The sequence below is a fragment of the Triticum aestivum genome, chromosome 2A (genome assembly GCF_018294505.1).
Source record: "Triticum aestivum cultivar Chinese Spring chromosome 2A, IWGSC CS RefSeq v2.1, whole genome shotgun sequence".
Taxonomy (NCBI): Eukaryota; Viridiplantae; Streptophyta; class Magnoliopsida; order Poales; family Poaceae; genus Triticum; species Triticum aestivum.
The window spans coordinates 100796454-100822399 of record NC_057797.1 but is presented as its reverse complement, the minus strand read 5'-3'; the positions used below and the strand labels follow the sequence as shown (position 1 = coordinate 100822399).

The 25946-nt window shown below is 45.6% G+C and overlaps 2 protein-coding genes across 3 annotated transcripts; both read right to left on the bottom strand.

The window, feature by feature from the left end:
- Positions 1 to 1258: 1258 nt before the first annotated feature.
- On the bottom strand, positions 1259 to 2781 carry LOC123184917 (peroxidase 2). Its single transcript, XM_044596955.1, has 2 exons — positions 2461 to 2781; positions 1259 to 2060 (listed from the first exon to the last, which is right to left on the bottom strand). Exons 1-2 carry the CDS (start codon positions 2779 to 2781, stop codon positions 1290 to 1292), a joined length of 1092 nt encoding a protein of 363 aa, XP_044452890.1. The 3' UTR covers positions 1259 to 1289.
- A 16826-nt stretch (positions 2782 to 19607) lies between these two features.
- Positions 19608 to 23211, bottom strand: LOC123187801 (phosphoserine phosphatase, chloroplastic). 2 transcript variants are annotated; one of them, XM_044599743.1, is made up of 8 exons: positions 23049 to 23211; positions 22204 to 22441; positions 21966 to 22098; positions 21775 to 21882; positions 21107 to 21200; positions 20621 to 20770; positions 20485 to 20538; positions 19608 to 19976 (listed from the first exon to the last, which is right to left on the bottom strand). In XM_044599743.1, exons 2-8 carry the CDS (start codon positions 22433 to 22435, stop codon positions 19851 to 19853), a joined length of 897 nt encoding a protein of 298 aa, XP_044455678.1. In that variant the 5' UTR covers positions 22436 to 22441; positions 23049 to 23211; the 3' UTR covers positions 19608 to 19850. The 2 variants fall into 2 exon arrangements, with proteins under 2 accessions (XP_044455678.1, XP_044455679.1); XM_044599744.1 differs by having other exon boundaries at positions 22204 to 22437; positions 23049 to 23164.
- Between the last annotated feature and the right edge of the window lie 2735 nt (positions 23212 to 25946).

The following is a 25946-nucleotide window of genomic DNA, read 5'->3' as shown; positions in this document are numbered from 1 at the left end:
TTATGTTTACAACTGAGCTTCAAAGAAAGTTAAGCCTTGAATGGAAGTGATAGAGGAGGGTAGTGTATTGTTGAAGAATTTTCCTCGTTACTAGTTTGGGATTTTATGTGTTCTAGGCTTGCGATTACTACCGGACCTCATGGAAAAAACTATTTTTTCCCATTTGTCTTGTATTTGTGTTGGATTGTCCAGATAGTTTCCTTTTGATTTAATTAAAAAAATCATTTTCTTTTCTGTTTTCAAATGAGTAATGCACTAGAAAAGGAAGGGGCTTATGATGTTCTTTTTTAAATAATGGGCCCTTCTGTCGCATTCATAAATAAAAGAATGAAAGGAAAAATATTTGAAGAACTATTAGTATCTCCAAATTTTTGTGCAAGCAACTTTCATTAGAAATGTCTCAAAACAAAATGTTACAGTTCAAACCCAAGGAAAGACTAGAATGAGTACAATAGTAAGGGAGGTAAATCAAATTAAACAAACGGCGATTACAAAAAAGAAGGAGGCGAGCTTCCTATCCGTCTTTGCACCACTTCCCTCATTCAGGAACAAACACTTTGCCAAATTCATTTGAGTCCCGCCCCGGATTTTCAGGACGGGTAAAATAATTTAAGCATCAACCAAAATTCCAAATTCCATGCTTCGACTACACCATCCGTGCCTCATAGGTTAGTCATGATTCATATGTTTTGGGTATTGCACACACCTTCAATATGCTTACGAAATCTTTCCACTTTTATGTTTTTGTGCAACACACATTTTTATGTTGTTTCTCATGTGGCAACATGGAGGATTTCAACGAGTTTGTTATAGTCATGTCTGTGGTGGGTAAGTGGAAGGACGAGGAGGGGGGGGGGGTATCTTGAGACACTGGGTTAGGAGAGTGTGATTTTTTTGTCTCCTATTGCAACACATGGGCCTTATTTCAGCTTTAGTTCAAATTTGAACTAAAGCCACGACACTTTTTTGGATCGGAGGGAGTAGTAAATAAAAAAAGAACGGAAGGAAAAACATTTGTAGAACTATTAATATCTCCAGATTGTTGTGCAAACAACTTTCATGAGAAAAAGTTCAGAACAAAATGTTTATTACAGTTCAAACCCAAGGAAAAGACAAGAATGAATACAATGGTAAGGGAGGTAAATCAAATTAAAAAATCAGGAGAGGCAAATCAATCTAAACATCAAGAAAAGAAATCCAAATTACATGCTCACGAGAAAGCATGAGCTTATTCTTAATCTCAAGCAGTGAAAAACTTGGCATCATGATTTGATGGACCACCAGTTGATTTAGTAGGTGTTGAGGATGCGGCAGCTCCTCCTGATCTCGCCATCGGCACTGGTCTTGACCTCGATGGCACCCATCCTCACCATCGCCGCCTTGAACTTCTCCTCCCACACATTGTTATCCTCGGCGTAGGCACGCACCGCAGCACTCGTGTCATCCGCCGTCAAGAGCGCAGCGTCCGAGGCGAAGAGCACCTCGTGGCTGAGCACGTTCTTATAGTACTTGTTGTCCAACTTGTTGGGGGTCTTGATGTCTTGCACCACGGTGTTGTCGTTGCCGGTGTCTGACCTGCACTGCTTCTCTAGAGACGCCATCAGCTTGGGGTCCATGTCGGAGGTGCTGGCATTGAGGCGGTCGGAGAAGTCATCGTCAAAGGACGAGCAGTGGGACACCCCGATGGTGTGTGCACCAGAGAGGGTGACCATCTCGTCGGCGGAGAGCCCCTTGGAGGCAAAGTTGGCCTTGAGCTGCTCCACAGTGGCAAAGGGCGGGGGCAGGTGGATGAGTGTCTCGTTGATCAGGGAGACGCGACCGTCATAGCGGCCGGCTGGCATCTCGAAGTAGACCTTCTTGTTGCTGAGGAAGTAGGTGGCGTCACGACCAGCGAAGGCCAAGACATCGGCGCACGAGACGACGTTCCCGCACTCCTTCTCGATCCTTGCCTTTGCCGCGTCGATCACCTCGAAGCCGCGCAGGCTTAGGTTTGGGAGGCCAAACTTCTCCGTCGCGCTGCTAGGGTCGGCCAGGTCGAGTAGCACGGAGGCATCGCAACCCTGTAGATCCACAATCAAGAGGTGCACACACATGGTACATCAGTGCCCACACGTTGATGCGCATTGCAATACATTATCAGAAATGCTAAAAGTTTAACATCAGAATTCTAGACATAGCAAATCAAACATTTTTCATCGCAATTTATATTGGCATGAGGATAACAAATTTAGTTTGTAAACACAACAATTTCTTGAGCAAAACAAAAAGAACTGAGATGGATTTGTCATGCTTGTCAACTAAACTTCTCACGCTAGATGAACATAATTTGCCAGGAAAAACGTTCGAGGTGCCATGACTAAAAATCTCACGTTCGCTGGATATTCAGGTCCTAAATTATAATATTAATATCAAATGATAAGTGCCGCACAAACCCAAGCATCAGTGCACAAGCAGTCTTACCCTGATGAAGCAGTCGTGGAAGAAGAGACGGACGAGCCCCGCCATGATGCCGGCATTGGCACCGCGCACGGTCTCCCTCACGATGTCTTCGGCGCGGTGGCACGTTTTCTGGTAGTAGCCGACCACGAGCTCCGCTGAGGCTGGTGGGCTCGGGACGGGCGCCGGAGGAGGAGGAGTAGCTGTGCTCGGGGGAGTCGAAGGATGGCCAGGAGAGCACGGGGTGGACGGCGGCGGGCTGGGATGCCCATAGTCTGCCTGGCCCTCACGCGCCATGCAGCCGAGCAGCGCGAGCACGGTCAGGGCGGCGGCGAGCTTGGCCATGGTCGCTAGCTTAGCTCCTCCCTCGGGCTGTTTGCTTGGTCTGTCTCGTGAGCTTGGGTGGTGATGAGAGAAGAGGATGCCTCTGCATGCCTATTTATAGCCAACCTCCGAGACGAGACAGAGCCGATCCAAGGAGCGATCGTGCAAGGAATGTCGTGTCCCGGAGCAATAGTTTTCTCGGCAGAACTGGACATGGCGAGCACAATCGCCCGGAATGGGCAGTGCTAAGTTGACATTGATCCGTGCCTGTGCAAAGTGTTGAACAGCTCGCTGCGGCTTCATTAAACTGATGACGTGATTATGTCCACCGAACACCGATCGTTCGGTGATGCGTCTAACTGGGCAAGAAACGATTTGATATTGCCTGGGTGATTATTCAACGGGTTGCTCTTGAGAGTTGTTGGACTGGGCGTGGGCGTGGGTGGAGTTAGTTAAGACAGTGCAATAAACAGTCCCATCATTGGATAGACATTCGCTTCGCCGCGGTCTGGATCTGACCCATCGCAGTCGCAGCACCGCCGGCCAGCCCCTAGCTACGCTAGTAGGTACTCCTGCTTGTAATGGTGGGTTGCCATGACGAGCTACGCTGTCTACGCAATAGGCCAGTTCGTGAATTCATGTAAAAAATGCTAGAGTTAGGGCATCCTCAATATCGATACGCAAATTTTCTTCCGCATCCGTTCATGAAAAGAAAAACCAATTCATGGACACCGACGCGGGAGCCGGCCATCCAACACTGCCCACATACATTTTGGACATATTTGAACTAAAATAGGTAAGCCGCGGCAGATCTCTTTGTCTTCTCCATGTCCGGCAGCCCGCTCATCAGACTTACGAGAGCCCTGAAAGTATATACCTGCCCCCCCCCCCCCATATCTTCCCTATGTTCGGCTGTGTTGCTCGTTGGAGTGGCAAAGGGGTTGCTTCAGCCGGAGGGGAAGGAAGGCATCCGCTTTCGTGAAGAGCGAATCATGGTTGGTTTTTGGGGCGGAGGATGACGATGGCCCATGAGAGAGGACGAGACACCTGTTGTGTACGCCGGCGACGCACTTGCGGTAGCCTTCATGGGACCCCAAGCGGCGGCGGCCTCCCATATTCTACTTTTCCTCGATGTCAACGACGGCCGATCTCCAAGCCGGCTTCTTTCTGCGCCGGCAGGGCACGGTTCCGTGAATGTTGACTTCGGATGGCTCGGCGTCTGGCCTCATCCACGGCAGTCATATGATGCCCGTTCCGCCGTGCTGGCATGGAGCAACTCGCCACTCCTCTGCGAGCTGGCTTGGAGCAGCGAGTTGTTGACCCAGGGCCCGGCTTCTTTCTGCGCCGGCAGGGCGTGGTTCCGCGAACGTTGACTTCGGATGGCTCGGCGTCTGGCCTCGTCCACGGCATCCATTATGCCCGTTCCGTTGTGCTGGCACGGAGCAACTCGCCACTCCTCCGCGAGCTAGCTTGAAGCAGCGAGTTGCTGACCCAGGGGCAGGCTTGGAGCAGCGTGTTGCCTGGCTTGTATTCAGCGGGCTTAGCAAGCCACTCAGCCGGCTTTTATACCGGAGAACTACCCTTCCTGCTCGTCGGATGCCATGAGAAGGGTGAAGAAAATGGTGGAAGGAAGAGATGGGGAGCGGAAGAGTGGTCCGCTTCTTGCTCGGCGTCTGGCCGCCTTTAAATAGCGGGCGGGCACGAGGAGCTTGCCCGGGTTTGTGTTTAATGTCGGCCGGCTCGCGAACGGACTTGTGGTCGGAGTAGATTTCTCAGCACACGCGCAGATTTAATGAAGGCGTTTGAATGCGGCGAGGAGGCATGTTCAGCCGAGTGTGCGGCGAGCGGCGCTCTCTCGACTGGCGTGCCGCTTCAATGTCGGCGCCGGTGAGAGGTCGCGTCCGCTCTGGGCCGCCTTCAATGCGGAGTGGCCGCTCTACAGCGGCATGAATGTGGGCAGCTGGCGCCAGGCGGGAAGCGCGGGCGAGCGAGGGGCGGGATTTTTGGTGGGTCAGGGCGGTCAAAAGCGGGTGTGGCTCCAGCCGCCCACAACCCCCCTCCCCCCTCGTTTGTCTCTGGTTTGCGGAAGAAAGTGCATCTGGACCGCCCTGCGGACCGATGTAAGATCCCGTTGGATGGCAAAACATGTTTGGACTGGGTAGTCCGGACGGTTGCGGGCGGTTTGAGAGTCGGCGTTGAAGATGCCCTTACGAACAATGTATACAATTTAACCTACGGACTCATCTCCCCTACCCTTGATTTCCAACCACATCTTGCAAGACAACCACAACATTAAAATAATCTCTATATAAACTAATATAAGATCTTTTCAATCATTAATGTAATGATTGAAAAGATCTTATATTACTACCTTTCATTTTGGTTTATTGGTCTCCTTTGTAATTTGTGCCAAATTTTGATTAAATATTTAACTAATAAAATGTTAATGCATGTCAACAAAAATTATATGGTTGGATTCGTATTTGGACCTAGTTTTCTTATATTACTACCTTCGTTCTGGTTTATTGATCTCCTTTGTAATTTGTGCCAAAATTTGATCAAATATTTAACTAATAAAATGTTAATTCATGTCAACTAAAATTATATGGTTGGATTCGTATTTGGACCTAGATTTCAATTATATAATGTTTTGTGACATGCATAAATATTTTGTTAGTTAAATTTATGATCAAAATTTGACATGAAATACAATAAAAACTAATAAAACAGGACAAAGGTAGTAGTTTATAGATCGAGTAGTAATTTTCGGATGCCGCGCCCGCACTGGGAAGCATTGGCTAGGCACACTATGTTTGCAATCGATCACTTCATCAAAAGGATCATAGTGTCCAGATATCGTTTCGACCTGAGTTAACCTAGTCCTTCAGCGCTCATTCAGAGACACCAACTGTATTCATAAGCGGGGTCTTCGGACGCGGCACATGGCGAAAAGCTATAGAGTTGCTTTAGATGCTGGGAGCTAATTCAAACTGCTCTTACAATCATTTGGTCCGGGTGACAAAGATGATGTTCCTACTGTCAAAAACTTTTTTTTTGCGGGGGTAATGTCAAAAACTTTGCGAATTTTAAACTCATGCACATCAGCACATGTGCATGTCCGCTATGCACATCTAAATTTTCTCAGGAAAATGATAATTTATGTGGATTGTGTAACAAAAAAGAAAGTGCTCCAAAAAAGGGCTTTTCAGAGCACTTGTTTTTGTTGTTTTCGCTCATGGCAAAGTACGTGTATTTCTAATGAAACTTTGCAAGCATGTAAATGCACAAAACACAAACAATGTATTTTTCTTTACATCTTAACAATTTTATTGTTCACACTGGAAACGTATCACTGGTAGAAAAAGGGCCTATAGTCCCGGTTCGTAAGGGCCTTTAGTCCCGGTTCCGGAACCGGGACTAAAGTGTCGGTACTAATACCTCCCCCCTTTAGTCCCGGTTCAATCCAGAACCGGGACTAAAGGCCCTCCACGTGGGCAGTGCGCAGAGCCCAGTCAGGAGACCCTTTGGTCCCGGTTGGTGGCACCAACCGGGACCAAAGGGTCTCCTGACTGGGGCTCTGCGCACTGCCCACGTGGAGACCCTTTGGTCCCGGTTGGTGGCACCAACCGGGACCAATAGGCATCCACGCGTCAGCACTTCTGTGGCTGGGGTTTTTGTTTTTTTGAAGGGGGGGGGGGGGGTTGGGGGTTTTGGGGGGTTAATTTAGGTGTTTCATATATTGTGTTAGCTAGTTATAATTAATAGAGAGAAGTGTCCTTTGTTATGTCCGTGCTTGGTCGACGCTACGTACTATACATACGTATATAGAGAGGACTAGACACGCTAGCTAGCTAGTAAGCAAACGAAGGAAACAGAAGATCGTCATGAACATATATGCATATATACAGAGAGAAGTGATATCGACCACCTCTCCTTCTCCGAGAGATTGGTCGAACAACAAGTTCTCGTATATCTATCTGACACTACCGGCTACATATATACAATAATTATCTCTTACAAATATAATCATACGGACTCAGGGTCCACATAGAATTCTCCGTCTTCAGGGATCACGTGGTCAAGAAAGAATGCCGCCAATTCCTCTTGAATTGCTCGCATGCGAGCTGGTGCTAGGAGTTCATCCCGCTTCCGAAACATCTAATTTGAAGAAGGGGGTCAATACATATATATATATAAATGAATGAAACTCAACACAAATGATGGTAATAAAATAAAATTGTGAATGTTGTTATTTACGTACTTCATATTGTTCGTTAGAGTACCCGCCCCGCTCACAGGTCGTGTGGCGGATGGACTCGCAGATGTAGTATCCACAGAAATCATTCCCTTGTTCCTGCCACAACCACTTTACAAGAAATAGAGGTCAATCAAACTGATAAGCAAGAATGCTAAATGGTATTGATGAAACTAGCGCTTGAATCACTAGGAGATGCGCGGAACATGCTACTATAGTACTTACTTTCGGGTGTCTAAATTCCAGCTCCTTCGGCAGTCCCGGAACTGTTTTGGTGAATTTTCTCCAAACCCTGCCGGACAAAGAAAACAATTACTTGATATCAGGAAATGAACAAAGTTGCTGATATGGTGGATAATGATCGATTTAACTTACTTCTTGAGGATTTCAGTCATGTCCGCATACTCCTTGGGATCTTTTCGTTTAGAGTCCAAGACGGTTACTACTCCCTGCTCAAGCTTAATCTCTAGGAGAATAAAGTGGAAACTGCACACACATGCATAACTCATGAATTACATTACTATAACCTTGACTAATATATAAGGGAAACCGAATACGCACAAGACAGTAACACTCACCTGAAGTTGTAAGGAAAGAGTATTATATCTTTGTTTTGATTTATTACGAACGATCGTAGCAAGCTGGCCTCGGTAGCTGCGGCATGAAGTTTAACCTGAGTTGCATCTATGAGATATGTGTTAATGAACCCAATATCACCGACTTGTCTTTTCTTCAATTCGGCGATCTTCAATCTGCATAATATAGTGAGGATGATTATAAATACATGCAATGAAAGAGCTAAGCTATATAGAGAAACTTAATGACAGAAGTAGTACTATACTTACAGACAGTAGCAGGCGACCGTTGTTTTATCGAGGGCCAATTGATTGAAAAACTGATAGAACTCCTCAAATGGAACAGGCAACAGATCAATTCCAACGAGGTCATGCTCCTTTTTAACTTTCACATACAAAGTACTCCTCCCCCCAGAGTCTCTGCAGATTTTCAAGTACCAATCATGCAATCTTCGCATCATCGTTGATAGAGATCTTTCATCTTTGACGAGAGGCTTCCCGTACTCGTATCTTTGTATCTGCACCTCCATGGGTTCATAATGTACTTCGTCGGGCAGGTAATCTGCAAGATTGCTATAACCGGGCACCATCCTCGGATCATTATCGACGTTGTGGCTAGGCACCTTGAGCGGGGGGCACGATTGCTTCGCTTGTTCGCCGAGCTGGGCAATTTGTTTCCCAGCTCGTCGTTCTTTCAGCCTTTGATCACTGACAGTACTTCCCGACCGCTCCGCTTCGGCAAATTCCTTTCCAATAATGCGGTCATAGTTTCCTTTCGGCGGATCAGACTTCGGTGGTTTTGTCAGGGCAGCCAGAGTGCGCTTCACTTTCACCCGATCTACCTTCTCCTCCGGAGGTGGATGTTTCTTTGCTTTCACCCCTTCAAAGAATTTCTTCACTTCTTCTCGCGCGATCTCGGCGTTCTCCTCCTGGGTCCTCTCGTATGGTAACTTCTCTGGAGTCTTCAGAGAAGGACCGAATCTGTATGTCCTCCCGCCTCTGGTTGTACTGCTAGACGCCGACCGAGCAGACGTAGCGGTTGTCTTCTTTACTTGCTTAAGAGGCGGAGGAGAAGGACTACGACGCGCCGGAGCAGCTGGAGCGGCGGCAGGTCTCTTCCGCCCTTGCTGACGAGGCGGAGAAGGAGGAGGCTGGCTGCTCGGGCGCGTCGGCGCAGGCGGAGAAGGAGGCGGAGTGCCGCCACGCGCCGGAGAAGGAGCCGGCCGAGGGCCCTGATCGTCACTCGCCGGAGGAGGAGGCGGTGGAGGCGGAGTGCCCTGACTCGCCGGAGGAGGAGGAGGAGGCGGTGGCGTCCAGTTCGGAAGGTTGATGAGCTCCTTCCGCCATAGGCATGGAGTCTTCAGAGCAGACCCCAGCCGAGTCTCCCCTTCACCGGTAGGGTGGTCAAGCTGGAGGTCCTCAAATCCCTCCGTTATCTCATCCACCATCACCCTAGCATATCCTTCTGGAATCGGCCGGCAGTGAAAAGTTGCGCCGGGTTCAGTAGGATAAACAGAGCCAACAGCCGCCTTGACCTTCAAATTCATCCATTGCGTCATAAGGTGGCAATTTTGAGACTCCGTTATAGCATCCACGGGATAGCTGGCAGGAGCCGTCAAGGCATGCTCCGGCTGAAGCAGCTCGGTGGAAGCCACGCTGCTTCTGCGCTGAGATGGCGGGGTAGCTTCGGGGGAGGCTTCGGCAGTACGTTTGCTGCGATTTGCTTCTCGTTCCTCTATCGCGTCTACCCTTGCTTGCAGCGCCTGCATTTGGGTCTGCTGCACTTTTTTCCTCCTCTCATGGGATTTGTAACCGCCTGCGTCCGGAAACCCAACCTTCCACGGAATGGAGCCTGGCGTGCCTCGTGTCCGTCCAGGGTGCTCAGGATTCCCGAGGGCCATTGTGAGCTCGTCGTTCTCTCTGTCTGGAAAGAACGTCCCTTCCTGCGCTGCTTCGATATACTGCTTAAGCTTACTGACTGGTATGTCCATTTGATCGTTCGTCCAAATGCACTTCCCTGTTACAGGGTCCAGTGTTCCGCCAGCCCCGAAGAACCAAGTCCGGCAACGGTCTGGCCAGTTAATTGTCTCTGGTTCGATCCCTTTATGAACCAGATCATTCTCAGTCTTGGACCACTTAGGCCGGGCTACGAGGTAGCCACCTGACCCCGTGCGATGGTGAAGCTTCTTCTTCGCAGCATTTTGCTTGTTTGTCGCCGACATCTTCTTACTCTTTTCCGATGTCTTGTGGGCCACAAATGCGGGCCAGTGATCTCTGATATTCTCATATCTGCCCTTGAATTCTGGTGTCTCATTATTTTCGACAAACTTATTCAGCTCTTTCTTCCACCTCCTGAATAGTTCTGCCATCCTCTTCAGAGCAAAAGACTTGATTAATTTCTCTTTAACTGGGTTCTCTGGATTATCCTCAGGCGGTAGGGTGAAATTTGACTTCAGCTCAGTCCAAAGATCATTTTTCTGCATATCATTGACATAAGAGACCTCAGGGTCTTCTGTAGCCGGCTTAAACCATTGCTGGATGCTTATCGGGATCTTGTCCCTAACCAGAACCCCGCACTGAGCAACAAATGCGCTCTTTGTCCGGAGGGGTTCAATAGGTTGGCCGTCGGGCGCGATTGCTATGATCTCAAACTTTTCATCCGAGCTCAACTTTTTCTTCGGGCCTCGTCTCTTTACCGAAGTTGTGCTCGATCCGGAGGGCTAGAAAAAAGAACAAAGACTTAATTAATATGTGTACATACCAAAACAATGAATGCATCAATCAGCTAGTCAGCATAGGCTTAACTAATATATATACCTGGCCGGACTCGGTTCGGTCACCGGAGCCGTCATCACGGTCTCCTTCTTGCACCGGCATTGGGTCACCGGAGCCGTCCTCATGTTCTTCTTCTTGCACCGGCATTAGGTCACCGTAGCCAGCTTGTTCACCCTCTCCTTCCAGACCATCGGTTTCGTTGAGAAACAACGAGATGGCATCACTTCCTTCTGCGATTATGTCCCTCAACAACGCTTCTTTTGTTACTTCGTCTAGGGCGGTGTCCATAGTTTCTACAAATATTTACAACATGGCAATTATTATTCAAACATGACAGATGGATATATTAGTGCCAAACGTAGAACTAGCTACCTAATCATAGTAAGCTATCGGGAGGGGGTATATATCGACAACGACGACACTACATCTATGTCCCTCGACGACCCTCGTTCCCGATAAAAAAAGAGGAAGAAGAAGAAAAATAAGAGGAGAAGAAAGAATAGAGGAGATCTCCTCTATTCTTTCTTCTCCTCTTTTTTTTCTTCTTCCTCTTCTTTTTTTATCCTCTTCTTCCTCTCATGTTCGATAGGATCGCCGAGGGGTCGGGAGGTTGCCTAGTGTCAAGGGATTCAACAAAACCATGTCTTCATCATTAGGCGAAAGTAACATGTGCATGATGGTACGAAGCTCTTCAAAGTTGTTCTGGAACGGAGTCCCAGATAGGATAATTCGCTTTTTGGTACAAAGTTCAGCAAGAGCCTTCCGAATATCGCTATTTGGAAGGCCTTTGCTGAATTCGTACCAAAAGGCGGATTATTCTATCCGGGACTCCATTCCAAAACAACTTTGCAGAACTTCGTACCAACATGCCCTGGTTACTTCCGGCTAATGATGAAGGCATGGATTTCTTCAATACTTTGACACTAGGAAACCTCTCTCTACTTCCGGCTAATAAGAATAAGAAGAAGAAGAAGAAGAAGAAGAAGAAGAAGAAGAAAAGAAGAAAAAAAAGAGGAGAAGAAGAAAGGAATAGTGGAGAAAAGAGAAAATAGAATATATTCTATTTTCTCTTCTTCTCCACTATTCCTTTCTTCTTCTCCTCTTCTTTTTCTTCTTTTTTCTTCTTCTTATTTATTTCTCCTCTTCTTTTCGGTAGAGGAAACCCTAAATAGCTAGCAAGTATCGTGGGTGTGAGATACATGTGGCCTTCGGTGTCGGACACTACATCCACGTCCCACAAGTGACGTGGGCGTCGAAGCCCGCGCCACTTGTGGGATGTGGGTGTAGTGTCCGACACCGACGGTACATGTATCTCACACCGACGATACTTTCTATTTAGGGTTTCTCCTCTACCGCTCCTCGACCTCTCGACAACCCTCGTTCCCGATAAAATAAAGAGGAAGAAGAAGAAGGAAAAAGAAGAAAAGAAAGAATAGAGGAGAAGACTTCCTCTTCTTCCTCTCCTCTTCTTCTCCCTCTTCTTCCCCTTCTTCCTCGCCTCTCTCATGAATGTCCGACGTTCTCGACCCCCCCCCATGTGTCGAAGAAAAAAAAGAAGAAAAAAAGAAGAGAAGAAGAAAGGAATAGAGGAGAAAAGAGAAAATAGAAAATATATTCTAATTTTCTCTTCTTCTCCTCTATTCCTTTCTTCTTCTCCTCTTCCTTTTCTTCCTCTCCTCGTCTTCTCCTTCTCCTTCTCCTTCTTTCTCTACTTATTTTCCTTTTCCTTATTTTACTTTTTCCTCTCCACTAACATCATCATATATATGAAAAAATGCATATATGAAAAAAAACATCATCATATATATCATCATCATATATATCATCTATCATCTATGAACAAAAATATTCCTAGATACATAAAAAATTTCTACAAATGAAAATAACCTAAAAAAATCATATGATCATCTATGAACAAAAAAACATCATTTGATCATCTATCATCTATGAACAAAAAAATCATCATTTGATCATCTATCATCTATGAACAAAAATATTCATCATTTGATCATCTATCATCTATAAACAAAAATATTCCTAGATACATAAAAAAATTCTACAAATGAAAATAACCTAAAAAATCATATGATCATCTATGAACAAAAAAACATCGTTTGATCATCTATCATGCATCTATGAACAAAAAAATCATCATTTGATCTCTATCATCTATGAACAAAAATTTGCAAAGGGATGGCGCCGGCGGCCGGACCAAGCTAAGGAGAGGTCGGCGGCGAGGATGGCGTCGGGGCAGGGGCGCGGGCGACGGCGAGGGCGGGCCGGGGCGGCGCGCGGGCGACGGCGACGGGGGCGGGCCGGGGCGGCCGCGTCGGGGCAGGGGCGGGCCGGGGCAGGGGCCCGGGCGACGGCGAGGGCGCGGGCGACGACGGGCGATGGCGGGCGACGGCGAGGGCACGGGCGACGACGGGCACGGGCGAGGCGACGGCGGGGCAGCCTGGCGGCGTCGGCGTCGGGGCGGCAACTGCGAGAGACGGGAGTGAAAATTTCCAAAGTCTGAACTTATATAGCAAAGCCTTTAGTCCCGGTTCGTGGCACAACCCGGGACTAAAGGTGGGCATTAGTCCCGGTTGGTGCCACCAACCGGGACCAAAGGCCAATTTTCGGCAGCCCAAAGGGCGGGAAGCGGCGGCCTTTGGTCCCGGTTGGTGGCACCAACCGGGACTAAAGGGGTGCAATGGTCACGGTTGGTGCCACGAACCGTGACCAATGCCCCCTTTAGTCCCGGTTGGTGCCACCAACCGGGACCAATGCCCTTGTGCTGCCCGCGCCCAAAAGTTTAGTCCCACATCGCTAGCTGAAGGGCGCCGCACTGGTTTATAAGCGCTGCTGTGCCTCTCCATTCGAGCTCCTCTCTAATGCAGGCTTTCGGGCCTAAACTTGCTACTGCCTGTGGGCCTATTGGGCCTCTGCGGGCCTGAATCCTGGCCCATGTAGGGTTTCTAGTCGTATTCAGGCCGTGGAGGCCCAGTAGGTGGCATTTTTTTGGTTTTTTCTTTTTTATTTCTACATTTTTTGGTTTTTTATTTTTTTATTTCTACTTAAAACTAAATACTTACAGTTTTTTAGTGATTTCTTTTTGCTTTTAGGTCACAAAAATTATAAACTTTCTGTTAGTGACATTAGTTTTAAATTTTGAATAGTTTAAATTTGAATTTTTAAAAATTTGTGTGAATCACTAGTTTATGAATAACTTTACTATAAAAATAGAATTTTTTTCTATTTATTTTTTATTTATACTTACAACTAAATACTTATAGTTTTTTAGTGATTTCTTTTTGATTTTAGGTCACAAAAATTATAAACTTTCTGTTAGTGCCATTAGTTTTAAAATTTTGAATAGTTTAAATTGGAATTTTATAAAATTTGTGTGAATCACTAGTTTATGAATAACTTTACTATAAAAATAGAAATTTTTTCTATTTATTTTTTATTTATACTTACAACTAAATACTTATAGTTTTTTAGTGATTTCTTTTTGATTTTAGGTCACAAAAATTATAAACTTTCTGTTAGTGCCATTAGTTTTAAAATTTTGAATAGTTTAAATTGGAATTTTATAAAATTTGTGTGAATCACTAGTTTATGAATAACTTTACTATAAAAATAGAATTTTTTTTCTTCTTTGCTATTTATTTTTTATTTATACTTACAATTAAATACTTATAGTTTGATTTTAGGTCACAAAAATTATATTCTTTTTGCTATTGAAGAATATTATAGTTTTATTTTAGTTGATCATAACATAATATTTTAATTGATTGTTTTTATTTTCATAAAAGTTTTGTAGTTCATTCTGTTTGCTATTAATTCATTCTTTGAGCTAAATGACTCTGAAATTGGAAAGCATTTCAAAATGAACTCTGAAAAGGTTGAAAGTTGGCATGGTATCATCATTTCACCCACATAGCATGTTCCAAAAAGTAGAGAGGGTTACGACAAAAACTTGATGCACTTCGTGTACAAAATGGACAATCACTTTCGAAGTATCAAAGTTTCGAACCATAAGACATGAAAGCATTTCAAATGAACTCTGAAAAAGTTGAAAGTTGGGATGGTATCATAATTTCACCCACATAGCATTTGCTTATTGCGGGAGAAAGTCTTCACTTTTTCTTCGCTTGTGTCATTTGCTTATTGCGCCGTAACCATGGATAATCTTCATTGTTTATCAGGATGCTTGGGTCAGCCTTGACATTGAAGGGAGGAATTTCATGAAACTTTTCATAATCTTCAGACATGTCTGTCTTGCCGTCCACTCCCAGGATGTCCCTTTTTCCTGAAAGAACTATGTGGCGCTTTGGCTCATCGTATGATGTATTCGCTTCCTTATCTTTTCTTTTTCTCGGTTTGGTAGACATGTCCTTCACATAGATAACCTGTGCCACATCATTGGCTAGGACGAACGGTTCGTCAGTGTACCCAAGATTTTTCAGATCCACTGTTGTCATTCCGTACTGTGGGTCTACCTGTACCCCGCCGCCTAACAGATTGACCCATTTGCACTTAAACAAAGGGACCTTAAAATCAGGTCCGTAGTCAAGTTCCCATATGTCCACTATGTAACCATAATATGTGTCCTTTCCGCTCTCGGTTGCTGCATCAAAGCGGACACCGCTGTTTTGGTTGGTGCTCTTTTGATCTTGGGCGATCGTGTAAAATGTATTCCCATTTATCTCGTATCCTTTGTAAGTCAATACAGTCAAAGATGGTCCCCTGGACAACAAGTACAACTCATCACAAACAGTGTTGTCACCTCTAAGACGTGTTTCCAACCAACTGCTGAAAGTCGTGATGTGTTCACATGTAATCCAGTCGTCGCACTGCTCCGGGTGTTTGGAGCGCAGACTGTTCTTGTGTTCATCGACATACGGGGTCACCAAGGTAGAGTTCTGTAGAACTGTGTAGTGTGCTTGAGACCAAGAATATCCGTCCCTGCATATTATTGAGTCTCTTCCAAGAGTGCCTTTTCCAGTCAGTGTCCCCTCATACCGCGATTTAGGGAGACCTATCTTGTTAAGGCCAGGAATGAAGTCAACACAAAACCCGATAACATCCTCTGTTTGATGGCCCATGGAGATGCTTCCTTCTGGCCTAGCGCGGTTACGGACATATTTCTTTAGGACTCCCATGAACCTCTCAAAGGGGAACATATTGTGTAGAAATACGGGCCCCAGGATGACAATCTCGTCGACTAGATGAACTAGGACGTGCGTCATGATATTGAAGAAGGATGGTGGGAACACCAGCTCGAAACTGACAAGACATTGCGCCACATCACTCCTTAGCCTTGGTACGATTTCTGGATCGATCACCTTCTGAGAGATTGCATTGAGGAATGCACATAGCTTCACAATGGCTAATCGGACGTTTTCCGGTAGAAGCCCCCTCAATGCAACCGGAAGCAGTTGCGTCATAATCACGTGGCAGTCATGAGACTTTAGGTTCTGAAACTTTTTCTCTGGCATATTTATTATTCCCTTTATATTCGACGAGAAGCCAGTCGTGACCTTCATACTGAGCAGGCATTCAAAGAAGATTTCTTTCTCTTCTTTCGTAAGAGCGTAGCTGGCAGGACCTTTATACTGCTTCGGAGGCATGCCGTCTTTTTCGTGCAAACGTTGCAGGTCCTCTCGTGCCTCAGGTGTATCTTTTGTCTTCCCATACACGCCCAAGAAGCCTAGCAGGTTCACGCAAAGGTTCTTCGTCACGTGCATCACGTCGATTGAGGAGCGGACCTCTAGGTCTTTCCAGTAGGGTAGGTCCCAAAATATAGATTTCTTCTTCCACATGGGTGCGTGTCCCTCAGCGTCATTCGGAACAGCTAGTCCACCGGGACCCTTTCCAAAGATTACGTAGTGTAAATCATTGACCATAGCAAGCACGTGATCACCGGTGCGCATGGCGGGCTTCTTCCGGTGATCTGCCTCGCCTTTGAAATGCTTGCCTTTCTTTCGACATTGATGGTTGGTCGGAAGAAATCGACGATGGCCCAGGTACACATTCTTCCTGCATTTGTCCAGGTATATACTTTCAGTGTCATCTAAACAGTGCGTGCATGCGTGGTATCCTTTGTTTGTCTGTCCTGAAAGGTTACTGAGAGCGGGCCAATCGTTGATGGTCACGAACAGCAACGCCTTAAGGTTAAATTCCTCCTGTCTGTGCTCATCCCACGTACGTACACCGTTTCCATTCCACAGCTGTAAAAGTTCTTCAACTAATGGCCTTAGGTACACATCAATTTCGTTGCCGGGTTGCTTAGGGCCTTGGATGAGAACTGGCATCATAATGAACTTCCGCTTCATGCACATCCAAGGAGGAAGGTTATACATACATAGAGTCACGGGCCAGGTGCTGTGATTGCTGCTCTGCTCCCCGAAAGGATTAATGCCATCCGCGCTTAAAGCAAACCATACATTCCTTGGGTCCTTTGCAAACTCATCCCAGTACTTTCTCTCGATTTTTCTCCACTGCGACCCGTCAGCGGGTGCTCTCAACTTCCCATCTTTCTTTCGGTTCTCACTGTGCCATCGCATCAACTTGGCATGCTCTTCGTTTCTGAACAGACGTTTCAACCGTGGTATTATAGGAGCATACCACATCACCTTCGCAGGAACCCTCTTCCTGAGGGGCTCGCCGTCAACATCACCAGGGTCATCTCGTCTGATCTTATACCGCAACGCACCGCATACCGGGCATGCGTTCAGATCCTTGTATGCACCGCGGTAGAGGATGCAGTCATTAGGGCATGCATGTATCTTCTCCACCTCCAATCCTAGAGGGCATACGACCTTCTTTGCTGCGTATGTACTGTCGGGCAATTCGTTATCCTTTGGAAGCTTCTTCTTCAATATTTTCAGTAGCTTCTCAAATCCTTTGTCAGCCACAGCATTCTCTGCCTTCCACTGCAGCAATTCCAGTACGGTACCGAGCTTTGTGTTGCCATCTTCGCAATTGGGGTATAACCCTTTTTTGTGATCCTCTAACATGCGATCGAACTTCAGCTTCTCCTTTTGACTAATGCATTGCGTCCTTGCATCGACAATGACCCGGCGGAGATCATCATCATCGGGCACATCGTCTGGTTCCTCTTGATCTTCAGCAGCTTCACCCGTGGCAGCATCATTGGGCACATCGTCTGGTTCCTCTTGATCTTCACCAGCTCCCCCCGTTGCAGCATCACCGTATTCAGGGGGCACATAGTTGTCATCGTACTCTTCTTCTTCGCCGTCTTCCATCATAACCCCTATTTCTCCGTGCCTCGTCCAAACATTATAGTGTGGCATGAAACCCTTGTAAAGCAGGTGGGAGTGAAGGATTTTCCGGTTAGAGTAAGACCTCGTATTCCCACATTCAGTGCATGGACAACACATAAAACCATTCTGCTTGTTTGCCTCAGCCGCATCGAGAAACTCATGCACGCCCTTAATGTACTCGCGGGTGTGTCTGTCACCGTACATCCATTGCCGGTTCATCTGCGTGCATTATATATAATTAAGTGTCCAAATTAATAGAAGTTCATCATCACATTAAAACCAAAGTGCATACATAGTTCTCATCTAACAACATATAGCTCTCCAGAGCATCTAATTAATTAAACCATACATTGAAACTATGTAAAACATTTCAATGCGAAAACAAATGCGATCATAATCGCAACCAAGGTAACAATTGATCCAACGGCATAATGATACCAAGCCTCGGTATGAATGGCATATTTTCTAATCTTTCTAATCTTCAAGCGCATTGCATCCATCTTGATCTTGTGATCATCGACGACATCCGCAACATGCAACTCCAATATCATCTTCTCCTCCTCAATTTTTTTTATTTTTTCCTTCAACAAATTGTTTTCTTCTTCAACTAAATTTAACCTCTCGACAATAGGGTCGGTTGGCATTTCCGATTCACATACATCCTAGATAAATAAAATCTATGTCACGTTGGTCGGCATAATTTTCATAAACAATAAATGAACCAATAGTTATAAAAATAATATACATACCAAATCCGAATCATAGACAGGACGAGGGCCGACGGGGGCGGATACCAAAACCATCGCACTATATAAGATGCAATAATAAATGTAAGAAAATGATACAAGTATCTATCTAAACATACAAGTAAGAATATTTTTCCTTTCAGAAAGAAGATAAGAACAAGAGGCTCACCACGGTGGTGTCGGTGATGAGATCGGCGCCGGTGATCGACGGCGGTGAAGACGGGGACGGGGCGTGACGGACCGCTAAATCTAGACAAATCTCGAGGAAAATGGAGCTTGGAGGTCGAGCTTCGAGAGGAGAAAGCTTAAGTAGTGTGGCTCGGGCATTCCATCGAACACCTCATGTGCATAGGAGGTGAGCTAGAGCACCACAAAGCCCTCTCCCACTCGGCCAGAAAAAACAAAGCACTGTGCTCTGCTCTTGCGCGAGGGGGTATGTATAGGCACTTCATTGGTCCCGGTTGGTGGCATGAACCGGGACTAAAGGGGAGCCTTTGGTCCCGGTTCAAGCCACCAACCGGGACCAATGGTGGTGGGCCAGGAGCGAGGCCCATTGGTCCCGGTTCGTCCCACCAACCGGGACCAAAAGGTCCAGACGAACCGGGACCAATGGCCCACGTGGCCCGGCCGGCCCCCGGGGCTCACGAACCGGGACCAATGCCCACATTGGTCCCGGTTCTACACTGAACCGGGACTAATGGGCTGAGCCGGCCTGGACCATAGCCCTGTTTTCTACTAGTGTGTACACAGTCCCGCGGGCCAAAACGCCATCTCCTTGGTCACCATGTTTGGCAAGGCAATTCTCAGAATCATGTCATTGCACAAATATTACTCCCTCCATAAAGAAATATAAGAGCGTTTAAATCACTAAAGTAGTGATCTAAACACTTTTATATTTGTTTACAGAGGGAGTACCGATCAATAAAGAAGGATCTTGCCCTCAAGAATATAATGTACTGGTGCTGATGCACAGTTTGACAGTTGTACGTAAGGAGCCTCTCTGTGCATCAGTAAAACAAACAAACAAGTTTGGAAGCTAAAACATTTATGGATATGTTTGAGCAGAGTGACAGATAAATACAGTGGGACATCAATTTCAGGAGCTGCGCACATGTTTAAGCGAGCGCACAAATTTAGAAATCTAAGTTGTTTTTTAAAAGAAAAATATCCACGTTGTTGATGGTGCTATAGGTACATCAACCAGGTTTAAATAGTTGCAATATCAATAGATAACCATAAATTTTAATATTAATACATAACTATCAGGTTTCCATATCAGATACACATGACCACCAGGTTTCAGAAACACAACCAGATTCAGTTCTGGCACCACCTCATGAAAGGAATGACCGAAAAGCGAAATAACTGCAATTAAGTGATACAGCTGAACACAAGCATGAGCACATACAATCATCTGTCACGGTGTGAACAGCAAAAGATTCAGAATCACTGTGAGGTATCAGAATTATGACAATTCAGAAATTAGCTCTTGAAATTCGAAGACGGTCCAGTCAGCTTTGGTTGCAACTGCTTCTCTCATCTGGACACCGGCGTAACAGATGAACAAGTCTGCCCCACCAGGTTGCCGAGCCTGCATGGACACGTGTATATAAATTAAGCTACACACATTTTTGATCATTTCTCATGTTTAGAGATAACTCCTTCATCACATTGAAAAATTAATAACACTCCTAACCGATTAATATGCTGCATAACCATCATCCACCGAAAGATTATTTGTTGGCCCTTGACAAGAACTAAAGACGAGAATTAAATGCCATGTATCAGTATTGAACATGTCCTCATGAAGTCCATACCCTTAGTATGGAATTCTCCAACCCCTTCATTTCTACAGCATGATAAAGTACTACTTCCACCGTCCCATAATATAAGCGTCATCACCCCCCCCCCCTGCCCACTCACCAGCACACACGCGCGCGCGCACAAACCCGGCTAGTAAGTGATGAGCAATTGTGTCACAGAATTCAGGATCTGTTAAAGATGAACTAGCGCAGTTTGCACTTGTAGCCCTTCTTACTACCTCATTTCATTGAAAAATTCACTCTCCTGTTATTAACATCACGCAACCAGAGATATACCTCAAGATCAGTGGCACCATCTCCAATCATAACCAGTGTATTGTAACCATGATCCTGAACACATGGAAGAAGGTCACTTACGGAGCTAGAAATTAAGAACATAAATGTAATATCAAAAGTTACAGCTACACTAGACCTGTCTTATTTGTTGCACAGCTACTGCTTTACCCCCACTTCGAGAAGTAGGCTCTGTGGGATCAAATCCAGCATACTCTCCGGATGACCCAAATAGCAGTTGGTTTGCTATGATGTTTTCAGTAGGAATGCCAAGATCAAATGCCACAGGCTGGAAACAAGAAAAATAGAAAACTAAGGATTCTTTAACCATGTATGTGTACCTCCGGTCACAAAATTAAATTTAAAATGTTCTCAAGTGAAGAAAAGAGGAATTCTTGTTTTTAGATCGAGGGGAGAAACATATCCTTGTTCAACAAATAATATAGACGGAAAATTTAGAACCAATTTCTGTATTCAAACTATGGATATCTTAATAGCAAAGCTTGGTGTGTGTGTGTGTGTGTCACAAAATTTGAAGATTTTTCAAGGACAGGCAAATTGGACTATGTTCTGATAATCTAGATTTCAAAAGTACCGTTGGTGCAGCCGTTTAGTGAAGATATACCTTGATCATTTGCCGGAAACCTCCTGACACAAGGAATACTTCAGTATTATTAGCTTTTAATGTCTTAATCAAATCTGCGATTCCAGGAGAAATCCTGCAGATACAAACAGATAAACACGTCGATGAACCAAGAAATTGAACAGTGCATATCCAACACAAAATTACATGTTGCGGCGCTGAATAAATGATTAACAAATACCACCTTGGCATTATTCTGTAGCCAAAGATCTTAGGAAATCTCTTATTAATGCACAAGGCGAATAAGTCAAAAGGGTTATGTTGTGGTTGTAGGGCACGTAACGGCCTAAAGGTTAAGACTAAAGTGGTATAGGAAGATAGTATTTTAATGTCTCATTTAGTGTTATCAAAATGAACTTAGCCTATATGGTTGTACTATTCTGAAATTGTGTTTCTATTGTGGTACCAAACCAATTTTGCATATACTGTACCTACTATTTTTCATATTGGCTTAAAAAGAGAAGCAGGGTGAAACCAGTTAAGCATTCCTAAGAGCATTCTTCTATGTTCAGTAGCACATATCTAACCAATCCAGTATAAGAATAACAGAACTGTGGAATCTCGAAAGATTCAATATAGGAACGCAAAAGCGGCAGCTAAATAGTGATTATTCTTGAATTAACTTGAAGCTAGGACTTGTAAAAGGTCACCTGGGTGGCCTCTTCTCCAAACAGTCCTCAACTTGGGACAGAGATGGCTTGATTAAAGAGATCCGGGCAGCAAGAGCCTCTTCAAATGGAACGGTCCCTGTCATCGCCCTGAGAACAATAGGCCAAGATTAGTTTTTCGGAAGATATTATATGCCAAACAACTAACATACTCCAGAAAATGTGACATTTACTTTGTCGTCCACTCGGCAACTGCCTGCCCAGCCCCACAGAAATCAGCAAGCTCGTCAATACCCTCATCCAAGCATACAGTGCTATCCACATCGAAGCACACCGCATTGGCATTGCGCCATGTCTCAAGAACCTCTGGGTATAAGCAGGGAAATCATTACATAAGCTAACCTCGATGCTTCTTGGAGACGCACATCGATTAACCAATAAAAGGAAGTCTCGGTAATTAGGAGTACAAACCTTTGGATGGCTGGCGGTTTGCCAAACCAGAAGAGGAAGGGGCCTTGGAGACCTCCATTGCTGCTGCCATGACAGCACGCGCTTTCGAGAGCTTAGCGCAAGGGAATAATGGATCTGCAACTCTTATCACTAAATGTGAAGCGTGTGCTGCTCGAACTAAAGATGACCGAGGGACGGATAGAGCATGCCTCGAGCTGGTGCGTACACTGATCGGACTGGCCATACCATGCATGCCTGCCTGAAATAAAAAGGAAACACCAAATTAGAGAAAATCTGGTCATCAAGAATTCAAGATCATGCTTTACTGTAGGCAACTCAAGAGAAGGCAACATTTGTGTTACAGTGACCGGCGAAAGGACATGGGCCAGCGCCACCCGCCAGGCATGCTCGAGCTCGTTGACGCAAACCGTCAAACACCCTACGGGCATGCGTCACGCAGTGCAAAAGAGCGGCAACCAAGACGTCGCGGGACTAAGATTAAGCTTTGGGCGGAGCACGAAGAAATTGATATGCAGCATAAGTTGAGCCCTACGATATCTTCTCCCGCCGATAACAGTGCTGACTGCCACCGCGGCCGCCGTCCCCGTCCTCCACCGCGCGCTGAGCCGTCCACCCTCCTCACGCTGCGGCCGCTCACTGCCGACCGTGCGGTGCATCACCTCCGACGGGGCAGAGCAAGAGCAGGGTTACCACGGCACGGCGGCCCGCCCTGCCCTGCTCGGAGGGTGGGTCCGCGTGGCGTGCCACTAGCCACGCCCATGGCGGATAGAGAATCGGAGAGGGGACCATGGATGAAATCGGAGTAGCAACGAAGGAACGAAGGAACGAAAGATCTGGGCACTCACGCTTGCAAAACGGAAGAATGTTCTTCGTCCCGTCGAATGGCGCGCCCAGGTAAGATCTCCTTGCCGAACAGTGGTTTGGCTGGTGACGGGCAGCGTAGCGTTCCTCGCCTTCCTCTCTTTTTTAAGGAGGGTAGCGTTCCTCACCTACCACGTAGTATCTGAATTATGTTGCCACCCTCCGCTGACAAGTGGGCCTACTGAGTGGCTCTGGTTACCTGTCTAGATACATCCATTTTTGTTTATTTTGAGGACAAGTATTTTCGGATCGAGGAAGTAAGTCATAGGACTTTTTCTACTCCCAACTAAAAAGTCTCTAGTCCCTAAAAAGTCCCTCACTGTTTGTTTCCAGAGACTAAAAAGTCCCTAGTCCATTCCTAGAGGTTATTAAATGACCATGTTGCCCTTAGTATATAGAAAAATAACAATCAAACAACACCATGGGGTGGCGGGCCATTGAATGCATGGAGGGGCATTGTTGGAAAAGTCCCAAAAAGTCCCAAAAAAGACTCTCCTTGAGAGTCTTCTTCATTTAGTCCCAAATGCCTAGTTTAGTCCCTAAAAAGTCCCTCCCGTTTGGTAAAAAAATCTCTAAAAGAGACTTTTTCTAGTCCCTACACAAAAAAGTCCCTGAAAACAAACACCCTCTAAGTTACTATCTCCATAGTGCAAAGTATCTTAATAGTAGTGTCATAGTTTGTTTCATTTATTGCCTTATAGACTCATTTTTACCTCGGGAAGCGTTATGTTACAGTAACATATTATGTTACTCCAAGCACCTCTCTCCTCATTAAATACTTGCCACATAAGCAAAATTGTCTTGGGATGTGTTAAGTTACTACCTAAGTTACCCCCACTATGGCTAGCCTGAGTGCTCCACTTGCGACTTTTCAGGTCGAGTATTTATAACAAAAAAGACTACCATAATTGAGGTCCTCGTCTCACTGAACTACAACTTAAAAAAAATTGATAGAAAACAACTATTTTTTCCTCTAATTTTGTGCCTAAAAACTACCGAAAACGATTGGTGACCGTTTTAGAGGATTTAAATACGTTTATGACAAGCGGGACCCACTTGTCAGGGGTAGTGTGGCAGGAAAGTCAACACCGATTATTTTGATCATTAAGTTGACATTGAATCATAATAGAAGAAAAAATATACAAGGTCATAAGAGTCAAATAGAACACAACGGCCCAAAAAGAAAGACAAACAAAAAAGTATTGAGTACATCAAATATATTTTTAAATAATAACATAAAACATCAGGTTTGTAGGTAATGACCTAGCAAATAACGCTAATTGTGTTTTAACCTATTTTTAATTATTATTTTCCAACATATAGGGCCCGTTGGATAAGAACGTGGCAAAAATATTGCCTCATGGGTGCTTTGACATTTGACTAATATCTTTCTTCTCCTCCTCTCTCAAATGTCACTCAGCCACAGTGAGCGCGCGCGTCAGGGCTGCTCACAGGATGCCACCTCGTCGTCGGCAAGATGGGTGGGTGCCGCTCAGCTGGTTGTTGCCTTGTTGGTCAACCGACACCATCAAGCTGAAGCTACAGAGCCAGCCTACGCTGCCGCTCGGCCAGCCGCCCAAGTTCATCAACACCATGGACACTGTTAAGCAGAAGATTTGACTGAGGGCCTGGGGTCTATAGAGGGATTTTTTTTTCAAAACTATGTTATTTTTTGTAGCAATTTCGGAAACTATAGGATGTAATGCAAAAAAACCAAAACTAGTAGCCCGTCGGTTATTCTTTGGCCGAAGTACTACTTTTCGGCCACAGTTAGGCCGAAGTAGTACTTTTCGGCCACAGTTAGGCCGAAGTAGTACTTTTCGGCCATCCCCTGGCCGAAAAGGTACTTTTTGGTCAACTCTAGGCCGAAAAAGACTTTTTGATCTAGTCTAGGCCGAAAAGTCACTTTTTGGTCAACCCTAGGCCGAAGTTGCATGGCTCATGCTGAAATGTATTTTGTCGCCACCCGTTTCCCGCCCACCCCTTCCCGCCATATGTTTCCGCCACCCGTCTCTCGCCAACCCCTCCCCGCCAATCCCTTCCCGCCTTATTTTCCCGCCAATCCGTTCCCGCCTTATTTTCCCGCCAATCCCTTCCCGCCTTATTTGCCCGCCAATCCCTTCCCGCCAACCCTTTCCCGCCATACCGCAGTTATTCTTTCCCGCCATTTTCTCCTCTGTATCTATAAAACCCGCTTCAGGCGGAGGTGGATAAGCATTCCAGTGTAGTGTAGTCGAGATGTCCCATTATCCATTCGATCGTAGTTTTCACCCTGAGATGAGCAGCACTCTGTTGAGTCTAGCTACCGATTTCAGGATGGACAATAGGATAGTTCCATGGGACAAACTCACCGGTAGTGATACCATAATGAATGAGTTGGCTCACCAATTATGTAGGTCTGGGTGGCCTGAAAGGACCTATGAGAAGGTACGTCAAGAACTTCTTAGGTTGCATGAAAGGTGGAAGAAGGTGGTGGAGCCGAAGAGTGAAACTTTCAGAAGGACTGCAGAAAAGCATCCATTTTTATGGACTGAGGAGAGCGAGGACGGTGATGATATCTTCATGTCGCCGCTTCCGGGTTCTGCATCGTCGAAGGGCAAGAGTTCTGCATCGTCCAAAGGAAAGAGTTCTGCATCCGCGAAGGGCAAGAGTTCTGTATCGACCAAGGGCAAGAGTTCTGCATCGACGAAGGGCAAGAGGAGCGCATCGTCGAAGGGCAAGAGGGCTGCATCAACAGAGGATGACGATGATGACTTCATGTAGTATGTAAGATGTATTCCAGTTGTACCGTTTTATTCAGATGTATTTGCATTATTAGTTTGTATTGTATTATTGTAGGGCATTATGTTCTATCTGAATTTCATTTTGTAGTATGTAAGATG

Coding starts and splice junctions, on each gene's coding strand:
- LOC123184917 (XM_044596955.1), bottom strand. CDS start 2,781: ATGGCCAAGCTCGCCGCCGCCCTGACCGTGCTCGCGCTGCTCGGCTGC. Junction 2,061..2,460: donor TCCACGACTGCTTCATCAGG/GTAAGACTGCTT, acceptor GTGGATCTACAG/GGTTGCGATGCCTCCGTGCT.
- LOC123187801 (XM_044599743.1), bottom strand. CDS start 22,435: ATGCATGGTATGGCCAGTCCGATCAGTGTACGCACCAGCTCGAGGCAT. Junction 21,201..21,774: donor TTGGAGAAGAGGCCACCCAG/GTGACCTTTTAC, acceptor TTGTATCTGCAG/GATTTCTCCTGGAATCGCAG. Junction 20,771..21,106: donor GTTTCCGGCAAATGATCAAG/GTATATCTTCAC, acceptor TCTTGTTTCCAG/CCTGTGGCATTTGATCTTGG.